Below are 23,503 nucleotides of genomic sequence, written 5' to 3'. Positions count from 1 at the left end.
CTTTTATGAATACTAGTGAAAGTGGAAAAAACAAGTCACTTATGAATAAAGACTTTGCAAATCTCTCATAAAGCTAGTTTATGACAAATCAAACACATAGGTTTTAAAAACAAGTAATGACAATGTACCATTTTCTGTAATAATTCTATAGTTATTGACATCCTAATATTGAGAAATAAAAAATTATATTATAAAAGTAAACTGTTTCAATAAGGAGGGGTGTGTGTCAGAAGCTAGATGGAATAGTTTCCAAACATTTTTCAGTTATGTTCTCCATCAATAAAAGATTTCGGAACAAACATCACCCCCAACAGATAAATATTAAAAGTACTATAGCAATTAGCTTTAAATATATAGTTATAAAATGTTCATATGAAACTTACTCTTTGATCACATCTAGTTTTACTTAAATATAATGCCTTCATGCTTTTCTTACTACCATAGTAAAAATGTTTATTGCTATTATCCAGCCTTATGAAAAACAAAGAACAGAAAAACTCAAATTTTAAGTTGTGCTCACTGGCCGGGCGCAGTGGCTCACGCCTGCAATCCCAGCACTTCAGGAGGCCGAGGCGGATGAATCACTGGTCAGAAGATCGAGACCACCTTGGCCAACACAGTGAAACCCCGTCTCTACTTAAAAAAAAAAAAAAAAAATTAGCCGGGTATGGTGGTGCGTGCCTGTAATCCCAGCTACTCAGGAGGCTGAGGCAGGAGAATCGCTTGAACCCAGCAGGCGGAGGCTGCAGTGAGCCAAGATCGTGCCACTGCACTCCAGCCTGGGCGGGAGTGAGACTCTGTCTCAAAACAAAAACAAACCCCCCAAAATAAAAAATAAAACAAGAAGCTGTGCTCACTGTCCCAAATTAATCTATCTTAATTTTCTCCCTCTTTTCTTTCTTTTTAACAATATAACTATGCCGATTCTCTATCATGATTCTGAAAGTAGTAAACTTAAGGTAAAAAATATTCTCAAGCCAGGCACCATGGCTCTGGCCTGTAATCCCGGCACACTGGGAGGCCAAGGTGGGCAGATTGCTTAAGCTCAGGAGTTTGAGACAGCCTAGGGAATATGGTGAAACCTTGTCTCTACAAAAAATACAAAAATTCGCCAGCCATGAGGGCATGCGCCTGTAGTCCCAGCGACTTGGGAAGCTGAGGAGGGAGGATGGCTTGAGCCTGGGAGGTGGAGGTTGCAATGAGCTGATATCGCGCCACTGCCCTCCAGTCTGGGAGACAGAGCCAGACTCAAAAAAATAGAGAAAAAAAAAAAAAGAATATTCTTTAATTAACAAATCTTCCCATGTCCAATTCATAGTATGAAAACCGTCTGAAGAAGAAATACCCGTACTTTTGGTAGTTTTCTAAAGATATTGCAAAGATGAATGATCATTTCTATAACCAGGTGGCAAATACTTCCTAGCTTCAGAGAAAGAGCCAAGCTACATACAATTACTGAATTTCTAAATTGGATTGTCTCCTCCCTTTCTATATAATCAGTTTCTATATAATTAGCTCCCTTCCATCAATACAGTCCTAAATAAAAAATTTTAATATTTAGAGAATGAAAACAGGAAATTATATCTCCTACTCCTCTCCATTTTACACTACATTTCCATATTGCCAGTATCTCACTAAATACTGAGGTCATGTCTATGTCTTGATGTCCAGTGAGGTGGATGGTTTCTGACATGACATTCCTTGTGCTTCTGTTTCTAATATGAAAATAGAAGAAGCCACTACACCTTGAGTATTCCTAATCCCTATCCCTAATACAAAAATCCAAAACCCAAAATGCTCCAAAATAGGAAACTTTTGGAGCACCCACATGGCGCTCAAAGGAAATGCTCACTGCAGCACTTCACGATTTGGATTTTTGGATTAGGGATGCTTAACCACTAAGTATTTCTTTCCTTTTTCTATATGACAAGAATATTTATGAAATTATGTTTAACAACAAACTGTTCAGGAGTATGGACTTGATATGACTTTAGAAAAAAGCGGTTCCTTAAAAACTTCAATAGTAACACAGATTCAGGATGACTCTCCACAAATTAGAATAGAAGGTAAATCCCTTAACTTGATAAAGGGCACGTATCAAAAACCCTGAGTAAACAACACACTTAACTGAAATTTTAAAAGAATTCCCTTTAAAGTCAAGATAAGAAAAAGAAGACCACTATCATTGTTTCCATTCAAAGATATATTAGAGTTCTTAATACAACAAAAGTAAAAACACTGTAAGGACTGGAAAGGATAAACAATGTCATCATTTGCGAACAATATGGCAATGTATAGAACCTTAAACCGGCGATGATATAATAAAATATTTCAGGAAGACTACTGGATACTTTTTACTTAAACGTAATTTAGTAATATAATTAAAGAAATTCCCACTTACGATACCAACAAAAACTGTAACATATCTACGAATAATTTTTTTAAATGATATGTAAGACCCCTGTGGAGAATTTGATAAAACGTTATTGAAGGATACAAAATAAAGCCTAAATGAATAAAGAGATATAAAATTAATAATAATACCTAATAATTTGTTTACTATGTGCCAGGTTCTCAGTGCTTTTACATATATCAACTCATTTAATCCTCACATTTTACAGTTTATCAATATGTGTATTGTACTGACAAGAGAACTGAGACAGAGAATTTACCTAGGATCACAGTCTTGCTAAGAGACAGGTTTGGGATTTGAATATAGAAGGTTTGGTTCCAGAGTCCATCCTTTCAACCAAGACTAAATAGTATGAAGGTCTGATTTCTCCTTAATCTATAAATTTAATGTAATTCTAATCAAAAGCCCATGAAGCTTTTATTTGAATTAGAAGCTGACATTAAAGTTAAAATGGCAGAGTAATAAGGCAGAATACTACATTTTTAAAAACAAAGAAGGATTCACCCAACTGGGTATCAAGATTTATAAAACTGCAGCAAATAAAAAATGTAGTATCAGTGCAGGCACGGAGAAGCTAAAGTGGACTAACAGAAGAGAGTCCAGAAATATCCAGCATATATAAACTTGATATATGATGAGAGATGACATCACTCATCGATGAGGAACTAGTGCGGTATCCAATACGTGATAATGAGAAATTCAGTTAACAACATAAATATATGTATACGTGTGTGTATGACTATACATAACTACAGATACACACATGTATAAATCAAGTGTGTGTAAATAAATATGTATTAATATATAATACACATACACACATATATAATATACATATAAGTTAGACTCCTGCCTCCACAACATACATAATAGCAAACTCAAGATGAATTAAGGAGCAAATACAAGATTACCTTTATGACTTCAGTATAGGAAAAGATGTATAAATAGGTCACAGAAAGCACAAATCTGGCAATATAATTAATTGAGCTTTATTATAAAAGCTTATTTTTGTTATCATGAGGCCAATATAGATAACAGAATTGGTGGGGAGGAATTGAGATATATATTATCTACAAAGGATTGGTATCAAGGGGATATTAAAACATCTCTCAAACACATGAAAACAAGACATTTAACAATAGGGAATGATCAAGGGATACGAAGAAGTAACTTAGAAAGAAAACTCCAAAATCTAATAAATATATTCGAGATTCAACTTCAGTAGCTCAGGAAAATATGAAGGTTAAGATGACAAAATGTTTCATTGCCCACTGATTGTTAATTATAAATTCTGACTCACAAGTGATGGAGAAGACATACAGAAACAAGAATTCTCACATACTACTAGTAGAAATGTAAACTAAAAAGATCACTTTAAGAGCAATTTGGTAAACACTAATTCAAAACACTCACACCTTATGACCGGCAATTATGCTTTTAGATATATATCCTAGGGCAATGGTTAGCAAACCAGGGCCTGCTAGCCATCTGTTTTTGTAAATTTTCACTGGCACACAGCCATGCCCATTTGTTCATAAATTATCTATGGCTGCTTTCTTGTTAAAAGGCAGGGTTGAGGCTGGGAGTGGTGGCTCATGCCTGTAATCTCAACATTTTGGGAGGCTGAGGCAGGTGGATCACCAGAGGTCAGGAGTTTGAGGCCAGACTGGGCAACATGGTGAAACCCCGTCTCTACTAAAAATACAAAAATTAGCCAGGCATGGGGGTGCACACCTGAAATTCCAGCTACTGGGAGCCTGAGGCACAAGAACCGTTTGAACCTTAGAGGCGGAGGTTGCAGTGAGACAAAATTGCACAACTGTACTCCAGCCTAGGCGACAGAGTGAGACTGTCTCAAAAAAAAAAAAAAAAAAAAAAAAAAGGCAGGGTTGAGTAGTTGCAAAAGAGACCATATGGTCCACAAAACCTAAATATTTACTATGTGGCCTTCTAAGAAAAAGATTGCTGACTCCTCACCTAGAGAAACTCTTCCATGTTTGTTTACAAGACAAGAAAAAGTATGTTTATCAGAGCTGTTTTTAACTGAAAAATTAGATCAACTTACGTGTCCCTCAACTAGGGAGGAGATACACTATATTAAACAGTATCATCAATTATGACAACATAGAGGTGTACTTACTACACCTTCACCCCACCAATTCCCACATCCCAGTAGTAAGTTCTATTAACAAACTGATGTGCACTTTTCCAACCTTTGCTTACATGCCTGTGGAAGAGTAAGTACCACCATACTAGGTGACCAAATACGCACTGAACAAGTAAGAGTAAATAAATAACCACGCAGTTAAGAGGTACCTGGAGACTAACAATCTCACATAGGTAGGCAAAAGTGGATTTTGAGTTTTCCTAAATTATTTACTAGTCATTTGTATGTGTTTTAATGGTCATATGCCATCTTTTAAATTAATTACCTTATTACATCCTCTGTCCATTAAAAAACATGGGTTAGGCAGGTGCAATGTACACACCTAAAGTCCCAACTATGTGGGAGGCTGAGGAAGGAGGGTTGCTAGAGCCGTTTGAGGCTGTAGTGTATTATGATTGCTCCTGTGAATGGCCACTGCACTCCAGCCTGGGCAACTAGCAAGACCCCCTTTCTGAACAAAACAAAAACACAGGGTTGTCTTTTTCTTACTAATTTGTAGGCATTCTTATATTTTAGGGATATTAACATTCTCCCCTTTATGTGTTATAAATATTTTTCTCTTATCTTTCGTACAATCAATGATTTAAAATGTTACAAGATATATCCCAACTTTCCTCTTTACTGCTTTTGAGTTTCCATTCATATTTAAGATCTCTTGTCTGTATTTTATTCTATTAATTTTAGATTTATTTTTCACATTTGAATAGTTAATCAACCTGTAACTTTTCTTAAGATATAAGGGTTTAATTTCTCATCTTTTGAGTAGGTCATTAGTTGTACCTATATAATTTATTGAGTAATTTACCATTTTCTCCAAAATTTATAATGTAACTTCTGTCATATAAAGATTCTAAATATTCTTGTACCTCTTTCTAGTCTCTATTATTTGCCTAAATTTATTCCTGTGCTATTACCATACTGTGATTATTCCAACATCTTCACAGTAAATTTTAACAAATGCTAAGGTAAATCTTCAATTACGCATTCTTTCATAAACATTTTTGGAAATTCCTGCACTATAAACTTTAGACTCATTTTTCTAGGTTCCAAAAAATTTAGTGTCCTTCAACAATTTTATGTTTTTCTTTATGCAGGCTTTTTCTAGTTACTTTAAAGTTTCCTGTTATTATGAACAGGTCCTCCTAACCCCATTTCCACTTTTAACTGGTAGTTATTGCTGATTTTTGTATGTATCTTAACTCCAGATACCTTACTAAATTCTCTTACTAGTTTAAATACTTTTTAGTTCATTTTATATAGCTTTTCTAGGCAAACCACCACATCACTTACAAATAATTATTTAATCTCTTCCTTTCTAGTTCAAAAATAGTGTAGGATTCGTAACACTTTTGTTTTTTCTACTTGCATCAGTCAAGCCTGTCAAACAAAGTTAAATAATAGTAATGACAGCAAGCTCCTCAAACATATTAATGATAGCAACGATGATTACCTCATTATTTCTGTTTTATTTTTCAAGACAGGGTCTTGCTCTGTCACCCAGGTTGGAGTGCAGTGGTGTGATCACAGCTTACTGCAACCTCTAATTCCTAAGCTCAAGCAATCCTACCACCTCAGCATTCCTTAAGGCAGCTGAGATTACGGTTGTGTGCCAACACAATTGCTAACTTGCGATCCCTTGCCTTGGCCTCCCAGAGTACTGGGATTACAGGCCTGAGCTATTTCACCCTGCCACTATTTTCTTAATATAAGGTTTGCTTCTGGTTTTTGGTAATACTTATATGTTTAAAAACTTTCATTCTATTATTTTATTTGGAATTCTTATTTACTCCTTCCCCTTGCAAATAAGACCCCATATTTTTTCTCATAGCTTCAGACCCTCCTGAGATCTCCTCTTCCAGGGCCGTTCTTGTTTCACTTGTTGAATCACGCAAGCAGGGAGTTAGGAGGGAAAGGAATGCTTTGGCTACCATATTCCCACTATTCTCAGTATCTTATTTTATAATAGCTTGCATACTTTAATCATTTAATAATTTAAAATATGTATTTATATTCTGCCCTAAAGTAAATATTTCTGTACACAACATATTTCTAGAAGTCCTATAGAAACACAGGGTCATAGAGCATAGGCATTTTAATTTTGGCAAATAATGCCAAACTGTCCTCCAAAAATGTATCAATTTATTCTTAAAACAACAGGGTAGACAATGTAATCCCAGCTTGTAATCCCAGCACTTTGGGAGGTCAAGGCAGGCAAGAACTCTTGAGGCCAAGAGTTCAAGACCAGCCTGACCCATATGGCGAAATCCTGTTTATACTAAAAATACAAAAACTAGCTGGGCATGGTGGCACCACAACTATAGTCCCAGCTACTCAGGAGGCTGAGGCACCAGAATCGCTTGAAGCCAGGAGGTGGAGGTTGCAATAAGGTGAAATCACACCACTGCACTCCAGCTTGTATGACAGAGCAAGACTGTGTCTCAAACAACAACAACAACAACAACAACAAAAACCAAAAAACCAAAGATTTAAAACAAGGTAGATGATGTTTTTTACTTTCACACCCTTGCTAATACTGCATGTCATCAAATTATAACGTTTCGGACAGCCTGATAGGCAAAAAAAATATAGTACCTTATTTTATGTTACATTTCCCTGATGTCTAATGATGTTTAAGCATCTTTTCACAATCGTTCATTAGACACTTGAACTTATTTTTGTGATAGAACTATTCACATCCTTTGACTATTTTGCTATTTGGTTATCTGTTTTCTTTCTTTTCTTTCCTTTTTTTTTTTTTGAGTGCAGTGGTGAGACTGTAGCTAACTGCAGCCTTGAACTCCTGGGCTCAAGGGATCCTCCTCCCTCAGCCTCCCAAGTAACTAGGTCCATGGATGTGCACCATCATACTCAGCTTATTTTTTTTTTTTGGAGAGGCAGGGTCTTGTTATGTTGCTCACGCTGGTCTCGAACTCCTGGGTTCAGGTGATCCTTCTGCCTCAGCCTCTCAAAGTGCTAGAATAACAGGTGTGAGCCACCATGCCTGGCACAGTTGATAATTTTTAATTGATTTGTAGGTGATCCTCGTAGAGTAGGGATATTAAATCTCATATATTCTACCAACATTTCCATTATTTGCCTTTTTATCTTGTTTACAATTTCTTTAACCTTAACCTTCATATAACTATTTCCAGAATAAATGAATGCGTATGTTTCTCAAAATACAGAATAAAATTTCTTTAGAATATTAACTACCAAAATGAAGAATACTGCATTCCAGAATAAAAAAAGAATGACTATTTTAGCCCTTATGTGAACAAAATGGCCAAGAAAGAACTCAAGTTAACCTCTCTTCAGGGATATAAACTGTCTGGAATACACATGCTTATATTTAAATAGCACAAGAATTTTTACAACTACCACCTCGTCTTGCTCTTTAAGGATCTCTCTCTCTCTAAAAAAAAAAAGCTCACATTAACAGATACAGAAAAACTAACTTATGTCTACAGTATCCCATATATTCATGTTCTAAAAATGCAAATTCATATAAACCTAAGTAACATTTCTGTTTTTTGAAACAAACAAACCTAACATTTTAAAATAATTCCATGAAAATCTCAAATTTAAATCTAAATATAAAATGGAATATATTTTTAGAAATTATTTATATATTCTTGGTTTTAGTTCTTTGCCAGTTATATGGTAATAAATATCTTCTCCCAATTTGTACCTTATCTTTTCACTTTCTTTAAGGTACTTGAAGATAAATTATTAATTTTAATACAGTAAAATTATTGGTCTTTTATCATTAGTGTTTTAAGTCTTTCTTAAGAAATACTTTCCTACTCTAATATCAGAAACATAGTTATGTATATTTTCTACTGAAAGGTTTAAAGTTTTATTTTTGACATTTAAGTCACGAATCTTTCTGACTGGGATGGGGCAAGAGGGAAGGTAAAAAAAGCAATATATTATATACATGTATTATAACTAACATGTACACATACATGCACACACACACACTAGTTAAGCCTCCAACCTCATTAGGAAACTAACATGTATAGACTATGAAATGTAGCATGGTACCGGTGTTTTAGTAGCACCTTAGCCTACCACCATACTCCAAAACCGATAGAATATACATTATGTTTAGGCTGGGTGATACGGTTTGCCTCTGTGTATCCACCCAAATCTCATCTTGTAGCGCCCATGTGTTGTGGGAGGGACCCAGTGGGAGATAATTAAATCATGGGGGTGGGTCTTTCCTGTGCTGTTCTGGTGATAGTGTAATTCTCACGAGATCTGATGGTTTTAAAAATGGGAGTTTCCCTGTCAGTCTCTCTCTCTTTACCTGCCACCATCCATGTAAGACACGACTTGTTCTTCTTTGCCTTCCACCACGATTGAGAGGATTCCCCAGCCACGTGGAACTGTTAAGTCCCTTAAACCTCTTTCTTTTATAAACTGCCCAGTCTCGGGTATGTATTTATCAGCAACCTGAAAATGAACTAATACACTGGGCATGATGACTCTAAATCCCAGCACTTTGGGAGGCCGAGGCGGGTGGATCACTTGAGGTCAGGTGTTCAAGACCAGCCTGGCAAACATGGTGAAACCCCATCTCCACTAAAAATACAAAAATTAGCTGGGCATGGTGGCGTAAGCCTGTAATCCCCACTACTCAGGTGGCTGAGGCAGGAGGCTTGCTTGAGCTCGGGAAGTGGAAGTTGCAGGCGAGATCATGCCATTGCACTTCAGCCTGGGCAACAGGGTGAGACTCCTTCTCAAGAAAAAAAAAAGAAGAATATTCATTATGTTTAGGAAGCGTTACATAAAAAATGAAGACTATACTTCAAGGAATGTAAAATATCCTACAGTAGCCATTTTAAAACTATCTGTTTTATGGAATAAAAAATGTACATGTATCACTACCATGTAAATGTTGGTCTCTCCTTTTATTTGCTATTAATATTTACTTAAAGAAAATCTTTAAATGTTTTCCTCCCAATTTGTCCCAAAAGTTAAAAAAGCAAACAACAACCCATGCTAGTTTTGAAACAGATAAGGCAATTGGCAAGGCCTCTTCAGGGCTTAAAAACATTAGTCATTCATAAACTTGTTTGAATATAAAAAGGCTATATTCAATAATATATAAAAATATTTAATAGCACAGCTAGCTAATACTCTTTCTTGACATTGAGGGTAGAAATAGAGGAATGTTCTCCATATAACTTACTCCGTCTCTCCTAAAATTCTCTTTTGTTTCCTTCCTATTATCCTTGAATGAGGGCTTTTTTTTTTTTTTTAAGTGCACAATTTGAAGAGCAGTGACATGTTCTGAATGCCTTTATACAGTCTTAGATTATAAGAAGTAAAAATCTCAAAGGAGAACTGAAGCTAGTTATTAGCTACCAGAAGACCACCATCTAACTCTATCTCTCCCTTACAATTCCAAGGCAGAACAGAACAGTATCAGGGGAAATGAATATGGTAAAGAAACAATTATGTGAATGTTGATTATGTAGCTCAGCAGCCATAAATCTTATTGTGAAATAAAGCCAAAATAAAGACAGCCTTATAATTGTCTTTAATAATAAAATTTAATCAATATTAACAGAGCTGTAATTCATTTTATTCCTAATAGCTCTTCGCTGTTTTATCACTTAGAAACAAGTAACTTACCTGTGCTCGTTTTTCCATATCCTGGCAGGTACCTAGTTGTTCTTCCATTGCAACTCTGATTTGCCTCGCTTCATATTCCAATTGTCTTCTGGTCATATCTGTTTGTAAGGAAAACTAAAACCACAAACAATACAAAAGTATCAATATCTTGTATTTATGCTAATCAGTAAAAGCAAAAAAGCATATAATTACCAATAAAGAAAATGAATAAGCAAATATGTCAGTCATGGTGAATGAGAAAATTATTTTTTACTCCAAGGAGTGTTTAAATTTGATTATAGGTGTCAGACTCAATCCGGATCCCTGATGTGACGTGGAATTCAAACACTTATTTGCCAAAGTCACAAGTGGCTTTAATTAGATTGGCCTATTTCACTTAAAATATATAATTGGTCCAGTTAGAGCGAGGCTAACTTCAGTTCCCTTATGACTCTTCTCTACTGAAGAGGCACTACTTTTAATTATTAAATACTAGCATATTAATGTGGACAACATAGAAATTTCAAGAAACAAGTCCATTATTCTTAAGCTTATACTTCAACTTAAAGTAAGGATTACTATATACATACAGACTAAATAGAGAGAACTTTTCCATTAATCAAATGAAGAATATGGGATAAGAAAAAGCCTACATGTAATAAAAATAATCATAAATAGAGTGGACAAAGTCAACACAGACTTTGGTAAAAATTCAAAAGTAAAGCAAAGTTGAAACAAATAAAAAGAGGTACTTCTTTAGAATGGGTGATAACTCATTCAAAAATTTATTAACCCTCTAATTAAAATTCCAAGGACTGTGATAACTGCCAAGCATGCAACAGGATTTTAAAAGGACAAGGTAATGAAACCTGTGTTTCATTCACAAGTTTCATTATAAACCCATGCCCAAAAGGCTAAAAAATCTGATTAAATAAAATGATAGGTAACAGACTTATAATGGGCCATGAAGGGAATGAGAAAATGCTATAGATTTTCTGTGTGCCCAAAGAAAACTGTGTATGACATATATCTGACTCAGAATAGCATTCTGGTCTAAGAACTCCAAATTGTGTTGTCAGTTGTAGTTAGGTTAGTTCTCACCCTTTTCCCTTTGCAACATACAGATGACATTCATATGCAGAATGTATTCCCTTAGGCATACCCAAATTATGGGTTGCAACAGAGATGAAATAGTCTGCATGTTATTTCTTATTCCTACTGAGCCAGTTGTAACTCCACTTATTAGTCCTCCATTTCCCAAACCCTCTCTGCAAAAAAAAAAAATTGAACATGACATACTATGTTGCAATAATGTGGTTTAGATTTGATGTTTTCAGTAATGTTTAGTATTTTGATAAGTAGGTATTTCCACATAAAGTGTTCATTAACTTGGCTTCCCAACATAAATGCAAAATTTGTGAAATTAAAAAAGTTATAAAATACAAGCAGAGTTTAAATTTGCTAATGTTGCCAATGGTCCCCGATAATGTCTTATATATCATATTAAATAAATGTGATCACTTAATAAATTAGTAGAGAATAATCAACTTGACAACTGATCTTTGTTTCAGATAGCAACCAAATACTCTTGAATCGTCATGTACATTTAAGCTCTTTCCTGAAACTGACCTCATGTAGACAGTTGGATTCTGGATTTTGTGTATTCTCTAATGACCAAAGTTAATGGTAAGCAAAACTACACTTTGGTATTTTTCTTTATAAAAGTTATAGTCTCAACAAATCCCCCCAAATTCCTAATCCTCACATGCCAACAATTCTCCAATAAATGTTCTCTCACTACCTGTGCTCCTTAATTCCCAGGAGCACTGTTAAGTGTTAACATGTTAAGGGCCCTGTCAGAAAAAGGGATTCTCTCTCTCTTAAAACCCTGAATGATTATTCTAGGAGAGTGAGCACGTAAGCTTCCAGTTCCACCTCCTGTCAGCCAATGTCCACTCAGGAAACCTGGTTAGTTACATGTTTTCAAAAAGGTTTTCTCTCTTTCAACTTTTACCTTTTTGTCTATTTTGGTCTCTCATAGTAGTAGTAGAAAATGAAAAATCTAAGCTAAGAGAATAAGTTTTATTTTAATTAGCCTATTTTCTTTTAAAAAATGACACGTGGCCAGGCATGGTGGCTCACACCTGTAATCCCAACACTTTGGGAGGCCAAGGCGGGTGGATCACGAGGTCAGGAGATACAGACCATCCCGGCTAACACGGTAAAACCCCACCTCTACTAAAAGTACAAAAAATTAGCTGGAAATGGTGGCATGCGCCTATAGTCCCAGATACTTGGGAGGCTGAGGCAGGAGAATCGCTTGAATCCGGGAGTCAGAGGTTGCAGTGAGCTGAGATTGCGCCATTGCATTCCAGCCTGGGCAACAGAGCAAGACTCCATCTCAAAAAAACAAAAACAAAAACAAAACAAAAACAAAAACAAAAAGTTACATGAAATATTTATGGATAATAGTTAAAATAGGTAGTCTTGTTTGAGATTATGTATTTTTTCTTTTCTTTTTTTTTAAATATAGAATACTTCATGAATTTCCATGTCATCCTTGAGCAAGGGCCATGCTAATCTCCTCTGCATCATTCCAGTTTTAGGATATGTGCTGCTGACACGGCCACTACAAATGTATTTGAGAAATATTCTTATATGTGCCATCCCATGAATAAAATCGTTGACACGGAGAGGGAGAGGCTGACGGGATTAGAATTTTTTTTTTTTTTTTTTTTTTTTAATAGAACACTGCAGACCTATAACCCGGAGCGGCTTGGAGGTGGTGAATATCAGCTCCTCAAGTCTGCAACAAAAAATGGCCTCCGATAAAACTACATTGCAAAAAATAGGAAACAAACAGAATGGAAAGAGTAAAAAAGAGGAAGAGGTAGAGCTGGAAGAATCTGTGGTGGAAAATGTACTAGACTGACGTGTAGTGAATGGGAAAGTGGAATACTTCCTGAAGTGGAAGGGATTTACAGATGCTGACAACACTTGGGAACCTAAAGAAAATTTAGATTGTTCAGGGTTAATTGAAGCATTTCTTAATTTTCAAAAAACTAGTCAAGAAAAAGATGGCACAAACAGATAATCTTTATCTGACAGTGAATCTGATGACAGTAAATCAAAGAAGAAAAGGGATGCTGCTGACAAACCAAAAAGCTTTGCCAGATGTCTTGATCCTGAAAGAGTAATTGGTGCCACAGACAGCAGTGGAGAATTGCTGTTTCTCATGAAATGGAAGGATTCAGATTAGGCAGAGTTGCTGCTGGCAGAAGAGGAAAATGTAAGGGTCCTCAAATTGTAATTGCTTTTTTTAAAGAGAAATTAACTTGGCATTCTTGTCCAGAAGATGAAGCACAGTAATTGTTCACACTGTTTTATATGGGTCTCGGTTTTTGATTTACTAGTGTGAAGAAATAACTACATTTTAATGAAAATCAAGTTTGGTATGTTCGTTTTGAAAGTAGTATTGGGAGAGTTGTTGTGGATTTTCTTTTGCATTGATAGCACTGGTTACTTCAAACAAATAAAAGCTTTCTGTAGTTGCTTCCTTCATCAGAAAAAAAAAAAAAACAAAAAAAAAAACATTAGATACCATGGTATATTATATCCACTGCATGAGAGAACAGCTTTTCTAAATATATTAGGGGCAATTTCCATAGCCATTACTCAATCAGAACTTCTGTTTTCATATGCCGAAGGACCATTCTGGGTTTCTTATTTTGTGTGTGTGTGTGTGTGTGTATAAAGAAAATGCACACGTAAATGTTTTCTTTTTTATTGTTTTTAAACATTTACGAAAACAAAAGTCACAGGTAATCCAATGTTTCTGAAATGTCATCAGTCTGAGCAATCTAAGAAAAATAAATCACTTCAGGTTAAATTGAAAAATCTCCTGAAGTCATACATTTCAAGTTAAATAAATGATTTTAAGTAACTGCACAATTTAAATTGAATAATTTAAAAGCAGCCATATCAGAATTCGTATCTGTAAATGCAATGGTTTACACAATTTCTAAAACGAAAAATTTTACCATTGCCAACAACATCCAGATGAGGAAACTAGACAAATCCTAGTGTATTTTAATTAGCTAACCAGGACAGTTAAATGGACACTTAAAAGATTCCTCTGGTGAGTCATTTCTTTTTGTTTTTTCTTTTTGTTTTGAGATGGAGTCTCGCTCTGTCACCCAGGCTGGAGTGCAGTGGTATGATCTTGGATCACTGCAACCTCTGCCTCCCAGGTTCAAGTGATTTTCCTGCCTCAGCCTCCCAAGTAGCTGAGACTACAGGCATGGACCACCACGTCTGGCTAATTTTTGTATTTACGTTAGTAAAGACAGAGTTTTACCAGGCTGACCAGGCTGGTCTCGAACTCCTGGCCTTAAGTGATCCACCTTCCTCAGCCTCCCAAAATGCTGGGGTTACAGGCGTGAGCCTCTGCCATGATGAGTCATTTCTTAACAAAAAGTTGAAGTCCCTGTGTTACATTGACTAAAAGGTCACGATTCATGTCTAAGACTTGGCTCATGGAAACCTAATCAGATGGTTAGGACCTGCTGTCATAAATGGGTGAACAAACTTCGGTAATCTAAACTATTGACTTGCATATATTTTCTTTACTCCAACACATTCATTACATGTAGGTTCGATCTTTTCAGTATATGTTTTACTGGTTCAGCGGAGGACAAGAAAAACAACCCCTTGTAGTAAATCAGAATGTTACTCAACTGCACACTGTTAGTTTATCGTGAATACTGGTGGACAGTGGTCAATAGTTCCATATTCCTTAAAAAAATTTTAAAACATAGTTATATTTGCAAAACAAACCAACTTTAGTGTTTGCAAAAATGCTAATATCTGTACTATAGCTACTGGCATTTATATCTGGAATATTTTCAGAGATATTTTTATTGCAAAAACTATATGGCATAATTCCTGTAACAGTACAAAAAATAGGCAGATGGTAACAAATATTTCTATAGAATATGTTTGACAATTCAATACACAGAAATAAAAAACTAGTTGCCTAGTTGAACCATGAGGTCCTCTAGAATTCAAACTTTATAGATTTTCTAAATAAGAGCTTTAAATAAAACATTTGAGCACAATAGTTTTATCATCTTTACAAACAAAAATTCATTAACTATTATATATTCAGGCCTAAAGATGGGTAAAATATATTACAGTTTACAAATAACTATAAATTCAGTTATCCTGAATTTTAATGGATTACCTAGGTACTTTAATATATCAAGTTATTAAAGTTTCAAATAAGTTGTAGTGCCAAGTTACTTACATTTTCAGTTAAAGGAAGACTATCTATTCTTTTAGTGAGATTCTGAAGTTGAGCATAATACCAGTCTTTTTCCTTTTCTTCTTTGTCAAGATCAGCAAGAAGCAACGACCTATTTTTTTAAAAAAGGTATGTTTAAACAATGCTAATACAGACTGCACAAGAGCAATACTTACACCAGTTTTTATTGCAAACTTCTCTACCTAAAGTGCTAATAATGAATTACTCAAAAAATTTACATTGATTTCAATTTTAAAGGTAGGACTTAGAATATTACAGTCATTATAATTAGATTATTAAAAAGAACATTTTTTTCTAAATAAACGGGTAATCATCCTTAAAACAATACTTACACTTCACTAAAGGCTTTCTTCATATTTATAGTCTAAGAAAATAATGATAGGTAAAAGGTACAGATATAACAAAACTCAAAATTAGTATAAGAATAAAAAGCATAGTAAAGGAATTAAGAAAAGCAACAATGATGCCAGAAGACAAACCTAGAATATAGGAAGCTACGACCTTGGACACTGATGTGGCTTTCAGCTTCACGGCAGTCACAATAATAAGAAATATACTGTCATTTTGAAATAAGAGGAAGTCATGAGGGAGAGAAACTTCTTAGTTTGGAATTTTAACACCAAATGGTGGTGTTCTCCATAGCAATCTGTATTAAGATACTGTATACCTGAGCATTGTAAACATAAATGCACAGTAAGAGTGTTACAGGGATAAAACTCAAGAGGTAAAAAAGTATATAATCTATCTCTTTTCACGTGGCTCTTTGCCGGAGCTACCACTGTTATAATTTTCTTATGTGTATTTCTAGAGCTATTCTATAAAAATGCAAGGATATATGTGCATACTTATATGTTCATTTTAAATATAAATAGTAGCGTATTATTATAGTACATGTTGTCCTGCAACTTTTTTTCACTTAAAAATTGATCCTGGGGGCCAGGTGTGGGGCACATGCCTGTAATGCCAAAACTTAGGGAAGCCGAGGCAGGTGGATCACTTTAGCTCAGGAGTTCAATACCAGCCTGGGCAACATGATAAAAACCCAAACCCCAAAATCCCATCTCTACAAAAAAATACAAAAACTAGCCAGGTGTGGTGGTGCACACCTATAGTCCCAGCTACTCAGGAGGCTGAGCTGGGAGAATCACTTGAGCCCAGGAGGCTGAGGCTGCAGTGAGCTGAGATCATACCACTGCATTCCAGCCTGGGCAACAGACTTCTTTCAAAAAAAAAAAAAAAAAAAGTAGATCTTGCAGAACACAAATAAGGCACAGGTTGAGTATCCCTTATTCAAAATGATTGTGACTAGAAGTGTTTTTGGATTTTGGAATATTTCTATTATACTTAACAGTTGGGCATCTCAAATCCAAAAATGCTCTAATTAGTATTTCCTTTGAGCATCATGTCACTCAAAAACTTTGGGATTTTGGAGAATTTTCTATTTCCAGATTTGGGATGCTCAATCTATACTAGGTATTTTTTTTTTGTTAGCTGCGTAATATTCCAAGAATTCCCTAGTATTCATAAATCTATGTAGGGATACACTATAACCAACTCTTAGTTGGCAGGTACTTAGGGCGTTTCTAATCTTTTATTATTATAAACAATGCCGCATTGAATAGTCTTATAGATATACCTCATTTCATACATGTACATGCATTTATATAAAAGAAATTCCTAGAATATATAAATTTTTAACTTACTGCCCTTGTGAGATGTTATACCAATGTATGCTACCATCATCACCAATTTAAGTGTTTAATTCAACTTTTTACTTTTTCATATCTAGTTTTTTTTAAAATGGTGTATCACTGGTTTTAATTTGATTTCTCTTACTATGAGTGAGACTAAACATTTTGTTTAAGTTTATAAACCATTTGTATTTTCTTTTCTGTGATTTTTTCTTATTTGTAGGACCTTTTCTGTATTAAAAATGACAGTGCTTTGTCAGTTGTTGGGTTGCATATATATTTTCTCAACACTTGTCTTTTTAACATTGTTTACTCAGTTGACGCTTGAACATGGGTGTGAACTGCATGGGTCCACATATACATGAATTTCCTTCCACTTCATTATGATTTTCTTAATAACATTTTTTCTCTAACTTAACATAGTATATACTACATATAACATATAAAATATTTGTTACTTGACTGCTTATGTTATCAGTAAGGCTTCCAGTCAATAGCAGGCAATCAGTAAAGTTTTGGGGGAGTCAAAAGTTATATATATATTTTTGACTGCACGGAGTGGGTGGGTAGGCCAACTCCTGAATTGTTCAAGGGTCATCTGTAACGTTTTGCCATGTAGAAAATTTTGATTTCCATGCAGTCCGATTTGTAGATATTTTCTATTATAGATTCTGGAGTTTGGTCATACAGAGAGATGTTCCCCACTCTGATACTATTACTTTAAAAGTTCTGCTTGATTATTGTTCCTTAGGAAATATGGAATGAATCTTAGTAGTGAGTACAAATGTGAGTATGTAGAAGGCTCTGTTCTTGCTAAAATGTATTTTCCTTTACTGAGAAGCAACTTAAAAAATAAGAAATAAGCTTTTGTTCTTATGTGGCAACTTTAATAGTGACGGACTGATTGGGAAAGAGGGAAGCCCCTGTTTACGATGTTGCATCCCTCAGGGAAGGCAGACTAAAGACAAGCTGCTCTCTCCCTCCGATTTCTGACAACAGAAACAGGAGAAAGCACTGCAGAAAGCCTGAACTTCATTCACAGCTGGGTATCACAACTCTCATAAAGATGAGATTTAATTCTATTTTTCAGTTTTCCCTAGTGAGGACCTGTAGGACCTATCAGGTCCAAGGTGGGAAAAAGAGTAAAAAAAATGGTGATGCTAATATTTCGTCCATTATTTCCTAATAAATGAACTTATGAAATAAGAGTTGGGGCCAGGCATGGTGGGTCACGCCTGTAATCCCAGCACTTTGGGAGGCTGAGGCAGGTGGATCACTTGAGGTCAGGAGTTTGAGACGAGCCTGGCCAACATGGTGAAACCCTGTCTCTACTAAAAATACAAAAATAGCTCGGCATTGTGGCAGACACTCGTAGTCCTAGCTACTCGGGAGGCTGAAGCATGAGAATCTCTTGAACCAGGGAGGCAGAGGTTGCAATGAGCCAAGATCGTGCCATTGCACTCCAGCCTAGGTGACAGAGTGAGACTTTGTCTTTAAAAAAAAAAAAAAAAAAAAAAAAAGAGCTGGGCATTAAAAGTGCTTAAATTGACAGGCCAATGTCAGTGGCAGTGTTGAAGTAAGGGCGAGGTTAGGGACACTAGCGGCAATTTGCTACTATAAAGTTTAAGATTAACCTGTAGTAAAATGCTCTGGGGAAGCCAAGGTTATAGTGTCTTCAGCTAAAATGATAGCAAGTGATTAAATTACAGTAGTAGACCTTGTGACTCACACAACAGCAATTCATAAGGCTCAGAACTGAAACTAAGGCTAGACTCAGAACAGGTAGGGTCACTAGGGTTTAGTGTACTAAAGGCCTATTTTGTGATTGCCAATGGCCTTCTTTAAAAATGCTTTTTCACATAAATCTCATGTCTTCTTAGTCCTCTACCTTACTGGGGGTCACCTAGAAGAGCATGGCACATTTGTATTAGCAGTCAATAAATATTTGTTAAATAAAGTAATAGTGAACATGACAACAACAATACCTAACATTATTGAATGCTGTATGTACTGGGCATAGTGCTAAGGACTTTAAAAAAATCTAATTTAATCCTCTTGTTATCTTTTGAGGTCGTTATTCTCATGATCACTTCACTAACTAGAAAACTGAGGTTCAAAAAGGTTATAAAGCTACAAGCTGGGTTTAAGTCCTGGCTTGACCAACTTCTAGCATTTATCTTGAGGAGTACAGATAAAGGAAGAAGACATAAACTATGACTTTAGGAAGATCTAGAAAGAAAGAACAGAAAAAAACTAAAGGGGAAAATCATCAAAGAAGTAATATAACAGAAAAAAGCTGAATAAATAAATTTCCAGATGAAAAGGGTACAGTAAATATTCAGCATGATGAATGAAGAAAATATGCATACCAAAACATTCAAAAGCTTCGAAAGAGGAAAAATTGCCATCTACAAAGGAATGACATTCAGATTGGCATCAAATTTCTCATTGGTACCTTGATAATGAAGAAAAATGAGTTTGAACCTAAACCTACCTGAACTATCAATCAAGTGTGAGAGCAAAATAAGTATACTATCACACAAGCAAGAAATCAATTTATCTCTCTCCTACAAAAAAAAGAGTCAAGAACACCCAAATATATTAGACCTAAATGGGAAGCGTAATGACAACAATGGTATGACAGTATTGTAGCAGGCTCAGGAAGCAAATGGTCCAAATTAGATCAGAAAAATTCATTGGCTCCAATAAAAATTTATTTATGAATACAATGAAACTAGATCTTCATATTACCATAAAGACACAAGTTTCTACTCCCAAAAACATAAAAGAAAGAAAAATTAGAAACTTGAGACAAAAACCAAGAGCTATATAAGAAAGACACAGTTCAAATAGCATCATCTTCCTTTAAGAAGCACAAAGGGTATGATATTCTATCAACGGGGAGGAAAAATTAATTCTGCCATACTATTGACTCACAGTGTCCAACAACTACAGAGTCCTAAAAAAACCCACTTATTTCACATCAACATTATGCTTAATTTACAGGAAAAAAAAATGAAGACTCAAATATATATAGCAGGATGTAACTGTTAACAGTCTTAACAAAATAAAAGTAAACACAGAGTTGCCAAATCTTATACAGTGGGGCTTCAACAGACACAGTCAGTCACAGGAAAGAACAAGAAATAGAACTTACATATATGTATGTGTATTTGCTTATGTGTTTATGTATACAAATTCAACCAAAGAATTGGTACAGAATTAAAAACTGGATGGATAATTGAGTAAATTTAACAAATCTTCATCTTTCAGAGTGGTGAGTCAGTAAGCCCTGTCCAATACTAGTATATAAGCATATTATTTAGAGTTAAAGAAGTAACTATCTCATGGGAAATGAGACTGAGTATAGGAAAGGAATACTGATACTTTTCACTTATGATGCTTTATAAAGCTAAGCTAGTGATACTAATGATCAGTCAGAGTTGAGAACCTTCTAACAACACTATGCTGACACCTCTTTCTCTCCAGATACAGCAACTTTTTGTAGTGTGTAATAAAGCCTGAATTAGAAGTTGGGCCATATTTTGGGAGAAAAACGAAAACAAAAACAAGACCTCTTTTCTATAGTAACAACAGAAAAGGCTAAAGCACCTTTAAATATTTTTAAAAAGAAATGTATTTTCCACTTGGAGTTAAGTCAGAACACTAGCTTAAAGTTATTTACAGTGGTATTAAATAACAAATAAAACATGGAGATCACTGCATTCAAGTCTTTGAACAGAGAAATAAGCTTTTCCTAAATTTAGATGCAAAGAACTCCGGAAGACTGGCAAGAAATAATGTCAAGACAGAAAATAAGAACATTTTTATTACAAGTATTCCTTACCACTTACAGCTGCATTTGTTAGGTTTACTAGTATTTGCAGTAAAACCTATTTCAAAAATTAATATTTTTCTCTGAAACTCTCTCTCTCTGCTAATAAAATCAGGACTGTGCCTACATAAAGAAAAGTAAGGAAAAGAAAGCAAGTAAGGAAAGGTTGGTATGCATGCCCTTTGCCTCTTAACAGAGCTCAAAGAGGAAAAAGAGATGGAAGATCATGGACCCTAGTTCACTCCTTATTTTTCAGGATGGTGTTTCAATAGTCTAGGATCAATGTATGAAACAGAGACTTATGTAAACTTAAGAAATAAAAGACAGTGCAACATCATTTCTGGTCCAGATAATTATCCCTATTTTCATAAATGGGCACATATGAAACTGGACAGAAAGTAATAAAAGGTCTTCTGCCCCTCAATGAGATATGCTGGGTATTTCCTATATACTAATATTCAATTATCACAACAATGCCACAAAGTAGAACCATATCTTTATCTTACAGAAGAAAATGGCACAAAAATTTAATGACTTGACCAAGGTCACAGAGACAATATGAAGGTTTTGTATATTTTACCATTTTCTGAATGTCTAATAGAACTTTTAGAAATACAAAGATAATAAAGATATTTCCTAATATGTACATTAAGGAATCTTTTAGGGGACATAAAACATTTGACGAAGTTCCTGATAAAGATCTATAGTCTGGTATCTGCAGCGAGATAATGTTAACTTTAGAAAGAGAAGAATTAATACACTAGCTGTGAAAAATCAGAACTCATTCCATACATCAAGCAATTTTTTTTCAGGTATTAAAACTTATACATTAAGAAATGTTTTGTTAGCCAGGCACAGTGGCTCATGCCTGTAATCCCAAAACTTTGGGAGGCCAAGGCAGGCAGATCACCTGAGGTCAGGAGTTCGAGACCAGCCTGGCCAACATGGTGAAACCCCGTCTCTACTAAAAATACAAAAATTAGCCGGATACGGTGGGATGTGTCTGTAATTCCAGCTACCCGAGCTGGATACGGTGGGGTGTGCCTGTAATTCCAGCTACCCGGGAGGCTGAGGCACAAGAATTGCTTGAACCCAGGAGGTGGAGGTTGCAGTGAGCCGAGATTGTGCCACTGCACTCTAGCTTGGGCGACAGAGCAGGACTGTCTCAAAAAAAAAAAAAAGAAAAAAGAAATGTTTTGTTGATCCCACAGAAGTAAAAAGTAAATACTAGAGGCTAGGAAACACAGAGGGAAAGAAGAGAAAAAGAGAGATTTGTTAAAGAATATAAAATTGCAGCTAGATAGGAGGAATAAGTTCTAGTGTTCTATACTACTGTAGAATGAGCATAGTTAACAATATTACATAGCTGCAAATAGCTAGATGGTAGATAGTGAATGTTCTCAACACAAAGAAATGATAAATGTCTGAGATGACAGATATGCTAATCTGATTGCAATAAATTGTATGTGTAGAAACATCACTATGTACCCCATGAAATGTACAATTATTTATAAATTTAAAAAAATAAAGACATATTTCATTTGTAGCCACTTGTAGTGGGCCTTCCATAATGAAAAGAGTCATCTTTTACTGAATCTAGTAGTTACTGAATATACTTCAATAGATAATCAGAAATTCAATAAAAATCAGTTACTACCTTTTTTTTTTTTTTAAGTAGAGACAGAGTCTTGGCCAAGCGTAGCGGCTCATGTCTGTAATCCAAGCACTTTGGAAGGCCGAGGCTGGGGGTGGGGGAATCACCTGAGGTCATGATTTTGAGACTAGCCTGACCAAGATGGTGAAACACTGTCTCTACTCAAAATACAAAATTAGCCAGGCGTGGTGGCACATGCCTGCAATCCCAGCTACTTGGGAGGCTGAGGCAGAAGAATCGTTTGAACCTGGGAGGCAGAGGTTGCACTGAGCCGAGATTGCGTCATTGCACTCCAGCCTGGGCAACAAGTGAAACTGCATCTCAAAAAAAAAAAAAAAAAAAAACCAGAGAGTCCTACTACGTCACCCAGGCTGGTCCTGAACTCCTGGCCTCAAGCAATCCTACCGCCTCAGCCTCCAGAGTAGCTGGGATTACAGATGTGGGCCAAAGTATCTGGCAAGTTATTTTAACTACATATAAATATTACAATTATGTGTATTACTCAACGTACAGAGTAGTCAAAGTATTTAAGTGACAACCATCCTGGTCAACATGAAGAAACTCCATCTCTACCAAAAATACAAAAATTAGCCAGGCCTGGTGGTAGGCGTCTATAGTTCCAGCTACTTGGGTGGTTGAGGCACGAGAACCACTCGAACCCAGAAGGTGTAGGTTGCAGTGAGCTGAGATCATGCCACTATACTCCAGCCTGGGAGACACAGTGACACCCTGTCTCAAAATAAATCCCAATAAACGAACAAAAAAACAAAGTATTTAAGTGACAAAATAGGTCTTCGGAAT

At 35.5% G+C, this 23,503-nt stretch overlaps 1 protein-coding gene, 1 non-coding gene and 1 pseudogene across 16 annotated transcripts in view; 1 reads left to right on the top strand and 2 right to left on the bottom strand.

The window, feature by feature from the left end:
- APC (APC regulator of WNT signaling pathway) overlaps nucleotides 1–23,503 on the bottom strand; it is a 142,511-nt gene that overhangs the window by 56,655 nt on the left and 62,353 nt on the right. For all 15 annotated transcript variants that reach the window (XM_015140575.3, XM_028849654.2, XM_078005103.1 and 12 more), the window contains 2 exons: nucleotides 15,505–15,613; nucleotides 10,221–10,334 (listed from right to left, as the gene is read on the bottom strand). In XM_015140575.3, coding sequence (XP_014996061.3) covers nucleotides 10,221–10,334; nucleotides 15,505–15,613 — 223 coding nt within the window. The remainder of the gene's footprint in view (nucleotides 1–10,220; nucleotides 10,335–15,504; nucleotides 15,614–23,503) is intronic.
- Nucleotides 12,723–12,829, bottom strand: LOC114679086 (U6 spliceosomal RNA). The gene has a single exon (XR_003730772.1). It is a non-coding gene; the product is annotated as a U6 spliceosomal RNA (small nuclear RNA).
- Nucleotides 12,884–13,568, top strand: LOC693571 (chromobox protein homolog 3 pseudogene; annotated as a pseudogene).

Source organism: Macaca mulatta, chromosome 6 (genome assembly GCF_049350105.2).
Source record: "Macaca mulatta isolate MMU2019108-1 chromosome 6, T2T-MMU8v2.0, whole genome shotgun sequence".
NCBI lineage: Eukaryota > Metazoa > Chordata > Mammalia > Primates > Cercopithecidae > Macaca > Macaca mulatta.
The sequence above is the reverse complement of the archived record's forward strand: the minus strand, read 5'-3'. Positions and strand labels throughout refer to the sequence as shown.